The sequence below is a fragment of the Dendrobium catenatum genome, unplaced genomic scaffold (assembly GCF_001605985.2).
Source record: "Dendrobium catenatum unplaced genomic scaffold, ASM160598v2 fragScaff_scaffold_1721, whole genome shotgun sequence".
In the NCBI taxonomy this organism is placed as follows: domain Eukaryota; kingdom Viridiplantae; phylum Streptophyta; class Magnoliopsida; order Asparagales; family Orchidaceae; genus Dendrobium; species Dendrobium catenatum.
In genome coordinates, this window is record NW_021320183.1 from 330,016 (window position 1) to 337,568 (window position 7,553).

General features: G+C 33.7%; 1 protein-coding gene across 1 annotated transcript; it reads left to right on the forward strand.

The window, feature by feature from the left end:
* The first annotated feature begins 5,692 nt into the window (after positions 1-5,692).
* Positions 5,693-6,678, forward strand: LOC110113525 (heat stress transcription factor B-4b-like). Its single transcript, XM_020846153.2, has 2 exons — positions 5,693-5,941; positions 6,121-6,678. The coding sequence occupies exons 1-2, from the start codon at positions 5,693-5,695 to the stop codon at positions 6,676-6,678; spliced, it is 807 nt and encodes a 268-aa protein (XP_020701812.2).
* The last annotated feature ends 875 nt before the right edge of the window (positions 6,679-7,553 follow it).

Consider the following 7,553-nt stretch of genomic DNA (forward strand, 5'->3'; position numbering starts at 1 on the left):
TATGTAAGGAGATGAAATCAATATTATATGTACAAATTATATATGAATCAAGCAGTTGATAAATGAACAACATAAATCAAAATGATCATTAAATAGTAAAGAGTTAGAAATCATGTATCGCTTAAATCTATAAAAAATTTGTAAATCTTTAGCGGAGATACATACGTCAATGTCGTATTCAATTATTCTTCATTGTCATTCTATCAGTTATATGAATCTTTTTTTTTTACCAATTATATGAATCATGAATGTACACATATCTTATCAATATGCTATGGATCTGTAGTGGTGCCAAATGCCTGTTACATCTATATTTTTAATATATGAAATCAAGAATGTTGTGTTAGTTAAACTATACATGTACATGTATGAGTATGCAATGCTTGAATAAGTTATCCATCTTATTTTTTCTTATTTATCAGTTCCTTATATGTCATTCTATATGATATTAATCCAAGCATCAATGTCGTATAATATAGCAAGAAAGGATCTCTAACTTTTAAGTGGCGTCTTCAACATCTTTAACCTCAACTATCATCAGTTGGTCATCAGTCTTGAGCGTATCAACATCATTCATAAATTTTAAACCAGTTCAATGATGACTTTCAATAAATCAGCAATAGTTGTCACTCTACCCGTTGGTGTAATAAATCAATTAGTTACATACTAATATGTATGATTAAAATAAAAATCTTTTATTAAAAGGATAGCTTGCCGACCCACCACCATGTACAACAATTCAATATATTTATGAAATGAAATATTCTATGAAATGTAGAAAAATCTATACACTATTCAATAACTTAAAAAATTATAACTATTAATTTACTCGGTGAAATACGATAATATTACTGTTAAAATGCTTAGGATAATGATATTTATGATATATAAAAAGGTAAACGGTAAAAGTTTATAAATCATGAGAAAATGCATTTTTAGTAAATTTTGAAAATTAAGATTATAACTATCAAAATCATTGAAAACAAATGTATGCTTCGAGTTGTCTACCACAATAAAAAAAAATCTAAAAAAAAAAATGAAGGACAAAAAGGCCCTAATCATCTCTCTCTCTCTCTCTCTCTATCCATTTTCCACTTCTTCCTTCCCTGGTAAGCAGCTCAAATGAGGATTTGGGTGGGGTGTGGTGATAAGGTGTGGAGATTTATATAATAAAAAATATTTTTCAGTGCCCAGCACTACAAGCACTACAACGCTCAAGATCCAGCACTACAACGCTACATGCAAAATCCAGAAATATTGTAAAGCAGAAAGCTCGGCACCACCGCGCTGCCATCCAGTGACTCAATGTTCACAGTGCCACAACACTTCAACTCATATTTATCATATTTTTATTTTAAAATTATTTTAACATTAAAATTATTTTCACAAATTTCAAGTCGTCGTACATTATAACCGATATTTAGGAGTGTCAATAAATGACTTGACCCGCCGACTTGACTCAAACCATACCCGAAAAATATAAAGGTTCAAGTTGATCCAATTAATAAATGTGTCAAGTTCAAGTTAGAATTCTGTCCCGTTTATTAAATGGGTTACATTTAGGTTGATCTGTCAACCCGATTTTGACTCAGATCCTTTAATATTTTCTTTTCTTAACTTTTTTTTATTTGTTTGTATGATATTCTTATTTTCTTATTAATTAACCTAACATATAAAAATTCAAATTTCTTAGGAAATGCTTTGACAAATCAAATAAAAAAATTTCTTATTTTCTTTTCTTCCTATTTACTACCATACAATCATGAGCCTATCATGCATATATAACTATCCATTTAGTCATATGGGACTATGGGAGAAGCAAATTTTATAATCTTATCCAGGAAATTCTACAGGAATACAACATATATCTTGTGACAAGCATCTTAGTGTAAAGGGAGTTGCGCCATCCCAAATATGTCATTGTGATGGGATTTTTGCCTTAGTGTGAAGTTCTTGGCGGTGGCAAAATAATGGTATGATAGAACTGAAATGACTGAAGAAAAAAAATTCAAGAGAAATGCTTTGCTTGAATTCCGGGAAGATGCTTCTGGACTTTTGATAGTTGCCATTGCCAACTCAACTAAGTATAAAGTTCAGGCTTAATCACGAAAAGGAGAAGAAAAGAAAGCATGCAACATGCATGAGCTTCAGAATTTTCTTCAGCCTTACCTTCCCTCACTTTAGCCAAAGCTCACTCATGCAGGACCCCCTGCAAATGAAAAAATATCACCTTCTAATGATGAAGCTGCTTTAGCATTTCCCTTTTACTTTGAATATGCAATCCTTTAATTCCTTAGAATCTTCAATATCCTATAAGCAAGGGCGTATCCAACCTTAATTTTCAGGGGACAAACTTATAAGTAAAAGTGTAGAGTGTTTTTCATAAATATCCTTACAACAAAAATTTATTCCGAGGGAGCTGCCTCTCGACCCCTATTTGTTCATCGTTGTAAGCTTCGCAGATATGTCGGGGGTCCAGGAACAAATTTTGGTTGTAAGGATATTTTTGGATTCTTTTTACTAGTCCGCTTTGTATTTTGTTCATCATTCTCTAACAATAACATCTTTACACAATGCGTTTAATTATGTTGATGCAATTGCCTAAAGACTATATTATTTTAAAATTTTTAGGGGAGTCAATTGCCTAAAAACCCCTTGTAATAAAGACTAAAAAAATACATGGAGGAGGAACAAATTACATAAATAATCATATAATAAAGAATTTTTTTATTTTTTCGGGCAGGGGGGAGGTGGGGGGCAATGGGCTTAAGGTGGATCCGCCTATGCCTATAAGAGATCTCTTGTCCCAAATTGGACCCAAAGTACTAAATAATTTCATACAAATTGCAATTATACAGTGCTTTTGAAGTTTCACATGTGAATTGAAATGTTCAACACTTTCAAACAAGCAATAGCTGCCCGATCAAGAATGGATGTCTCTGATTACTTGACAACATATAACAAGTTGTGTTTGTTGCTATCTATGCTGGTCTCTTTGAAGAAGACAGTGTCACAGGCTTGGTCACAGTGGTCTTCATGTGAGCCCATGTGAGGAACTGAGAACAGACAGGGGAGCTAAAGTGCTCAAGTCTTGTGGAACCTTCATGTACATGAGCGTGAAGAAGTGCTCATATGTGCTTAATTTGCAAGTATTTAGACTTTTCTGCAAAATTGCACCAATGTTTCGTATTATGGGCCATGGCTGTGGAGAAAAGAACATGATATGCGCTCAGAAGACAGTTCATGTCTCCACATTAATGTATTGGAGAGCTATAGGTTATGTTCGTTTGCTTAGGATAGTAATTTTAGGAAAAAAGTTATCTGAATATTATGATTAAAATTATATCAGAATGACTTAAAATTATATCAAAAGCAAAAAAAAATAATAATGATGCAAAGTTTTATGGGAAAATAGTATCTTTATATATTCTAGATTATGAAATGATTAGAAATGGCTCATTAAAAATGATCACTTATGTGCACAGGCTTTAATCAGTTAATGCACACTGGTCAGTGACCCACAGTAAATGTCTTTTCTTGGAAGAAAAGAAAGGTAATATTTTCTATAAAGCTTTCTTTATGGAGAAAGATCTCATATTTGGAGAATCTTATCTTCTTCCTCTCTTTTCTACCAGCTTATTTTTAGTTTTTTTACAGATAATTGCAGCTCTCTCTCTCTCTCTCTCTCTCTGGTTTAGTATTTTCCAGTCAAAGACAGATCTGCCTTCACAAGCAGTGGATCACATGTGCAAAGGATTCATATGACATATACATAAATAAGTTCACTGTAGATGGGTGGAGATCATCAAAGCAAGTTGTCATAAGTGGCATAGAATCTTCCAAAAAAAATGTAAATTCTCTGAAAGAATACAAACAAGTAACTGTACCTATTCTGGCAAATAAATTTCCAATTTCTAAGGCCCTATGAACATGCAATAAGTAAACCGAAATAGCCCTCAAATTAACCCAAAATGATCTCTCATGTTGTAACTATGATATAAAATTGATCACAATTTAATCATTTGATTATACAAAACTGATCCTAATTTAGTCTCTAAGAAATCATTTTGAATCAATTTTGTATAGTTAAGGGACCAAGTTGAAATAAAGTGATGATTTGGGACTAAATTGGCATATATGAATAGTCGCGATACTATTTTGAAGTTTATGCCACAAACAATTTTGAAGTTTATGCCACAAACAATAAGTAAATTAATCGAAGGCTTCGTTCGGGACAGCTTTCTCACTATTTCTTAAAGCAGTTTTTTGTAAAAAGTTAAAAATTTTATACTAGAAAACTACTTTAAAAGCAGTAAGAAAGTCATCCCAAACGAAGCCTAAGGTATCCATGAAAAATCATGACTAGTTAACACAGTTCAATATTTTTGCTCACGTGATATTTTAAATAGAAATGAAGTAATATAGCATACAAAATGATATTAGTATATATTGCTATGACATTAATATATATTGATAGAATATCTGAAATGAAGATATTATAAATATCATACAATTATATTATAACATCTTAGAGAGAACATTTCATAGCGAAATTCATCACTTAAATGCAGTACTGAAGCTCATCAGATCACCAAAGCTTGCTTTGAAGAATCAAAACTGGAATTTTGGAGATTAAGGCTTCTTATATGATATTGATCTGCAATTATCAAGCAAGCATCTTCTCTTATGAGAAAGTTAATGAACCAGCTCCAGAGAAAAAGGTACAAATTCATCTCAAGAAGGATTGGTTCTTTCCATGTGAGTGAAAAGTCTGGAATGTTTATTTTTATGATGAAAACTTTATTTATTCATCAAAGTAGCAGGATTTGAGCCCCACCAGACAATGTAATGACAGATTTGAGCAATTGAAAATGATTTTTGCATCAAATGTGTTTGCTAACCTAGGAGAAATGAGGGATTGAATATAGCTTCAGTTATTTTCATCATCTTTCTCATGCCATGGAAATCACGGATCTGCTTTGAAACTACAAATAGAAAAATATACATATATAAAGGAGAAAGTGGAGCTGCTAAAAGCCAGAGAAGTTTGTGGTAATCTTAGGATGAGGGGTTGCTTGGTCGGAAATATTTATTTTTCTTTATTCTAATTTATTCTTTCATATTTAAGTTTGGCTTTCTTTCTGCTTCTTAAAGCAGCTTTTTAATAAAAAATTTAAAATTTTTAACTAAATTTTTTTAACTATAAAGCTACCTTAAGAATTAGAAAGAAAGCTGTCCCAAACGAAACCTTAGTTTGAAGTAAATGAAATACAAAAATACTAGAATGGATCATAATTTCTTAGACAGTGCAGTGGATCATAATTTGAATAAATTTTAAAGTGTGGATGGGGGAATTTCATAGATTTGGCCCCCAAAAAAAAAAAACTCTTGAATGTTGGGGAGAAAACTTGCACTTATTTTTTATATGACGAGTAAAGAAAGAGATTAAATATAGCACTGCATTATCTTATAAATCATTACTAGTCTGACCACACGGCAAGAGATTACACTGGAAGCTGTCATTGCTTTTCTTCATGCCCTCCACTCTCCCAGAACTATATAGTTACCCTTCAGTAAAATTGCTAATCCCAATGTGTCACTATACACGTTCATAGCTTGAAAGTCATAAGATTTCTCAAGTATATGGTGCTGAGTAGAAGTTGGCACCTTTGCCTCTTCTCGCATTGAACCTATGGCTTTCTTTGTGGAAAAATCTAGGGAGATGGTGGTCTCTATAGAGTCTCAAAAATCAGTTCCCACCCCATTTCTCATCAAAACTTACCAACTTGTTGATGATCCATCCACTGATCACATAGTGTCTTGGGGAGAAGAAGCTACCAGCTTTGTGGTGTGGAGACCTCCAGAGTTTGCTAGAGATATCCTTCCCAATTACTTCAAACACAACAACTTCTCAAGCTTTGTGAGGCAACTCAACACCTATGTAAGTTTTTCATTGCAACCACATTCTAATACTTCAGAACTAAGTCTCCTTACCTTCTGCTATCAAACACAAAGCTTATTCAACTGTTATCTTAGATGAAAAACACCTACTATCAAAACAAGCATTTCAACTATAGAAGCTCTATTCTTTCTTCAAATCCCTCACCAAAATCTCTGCAGGGTTTCAGGAAAATAGTTATCGACAGATGGGAGTTTGCTAATGACTTCTTTATAAAAGGAGGAAAAAATTTACTCTCTGAGATTCACAGAAGGAAGACTTCTCAAGCCTCTTCACAATACAACTCACCAACACCATTTCATTACCATGATGAAATAAGCAGTTGGATTGAACCTCCAATATTGTCTCTACCAAATAGAGATGAAAATACATTCATTTCTGCACTTTCTGAGGACAATGAGAGGCTGAGAAGGAAGAACTCCTACCTATTATCAGAACTCGCTAATGTGAAGAAACTCTACAATGACATTATCTACTTCATACAAAGCCATGTCAGCCCAATGCCCGCAGAGCAAAGTTTGATGAGCACAAAGCCTTGTAGGCTTGTAGAGATTGATCCTTCAGATCATCAATGTTCTAAAAGCAATGCGATATTAGATGGCTCATCAAAGCAATCAGAGGTGCCAAATAGCACAGTTAAGCTGTTCGGCGTTTCGCTTCATGGAAAGAAGAGATTACACTGGGAAATCGGAGGCGGCAAAGGGTGTGAAAGAGAGTAATTTGATTGTTAGTAGAACATAAGGAACATGTGTGAATAGTGCATTGATTGAGTAAAAGAGAAAGGTGTTTACCACTAAGTTTGAATTATAAATTGACAAGTTAATTATAACTTGGAAGGTTCACCATGTATGGGATATCTTGTTTTCATGTTTTTAGTTTTAAATAAATTTAATATCAACTTTTCAATTTGAATTATGTTCAATGGAAAGAGAGAGGTAAGTGATAGGAAATACTTGTATTTATAAGTAATCCTAGCGCAAATCAGTAATCAACAGCAATTTTCTTGCTGTCCACAGCAGAAAAACAGCCACCAAAGAGAAGAAAATAGGGAAATTTCACTAAAGATCTGAGAGAAAACGAAGCAAGAACTTGTATTCCAATAGTAGATGCAATACAACAAAGAAAGATACACTTTTCCTTCAATTCGAGAGGAAGGAATTACTCTCCAACAATCTCCGGCAACGCCAAGAGCCCAAACACGAAAACCTAGAAGACGAATCCTTTTTCAAAATCAAGATGAAAACCTAATTCCCTCATAACTCCCTCTTAATACAATCTAATTCAAATTAAACGCAAAAGGACTACTCTACCCTTCCTTCTCCCTCCAAAAATACTTAATCCAAGTTTGAATTGCACGTGGACCCCACTCCCTGGCTCCCTCTCTCTTCCGCCTGGCGTGGTGTCCGTCTTCGGTAAAACTGGACCGGCTGGGCCGGTCCAGGATGAGCCGGTCCAAGCTGGACCGGCGTAACAGTAAGCTAGAAATGCTTTGAGCAATTCAAATAGGATGATGAAACTGACAAAAATTGGTTTTGGATTGTGATATTATTGTTCTCTGTCAAATACTGAACTGTTTTTAATGCTCAATAGAATT

Bases quoted from the DNA above. Each gene is read 5' to 3' on its own strand.
- LOC110113525 (XM_020846153.2), top strand. From the start codon at position 5,693: ATGGCTTTCTTTGTGGAAAAATCTAGGGAGATGGTGGTCTCTATAGAG. The intron at 5,942-6,120 runs GTAAGTTTTTCA...AAATCTCTGCAG, and splicing joins TGAGGCAACTCAACACCTAT to GGTTTCAGGAAAATAGTTAT.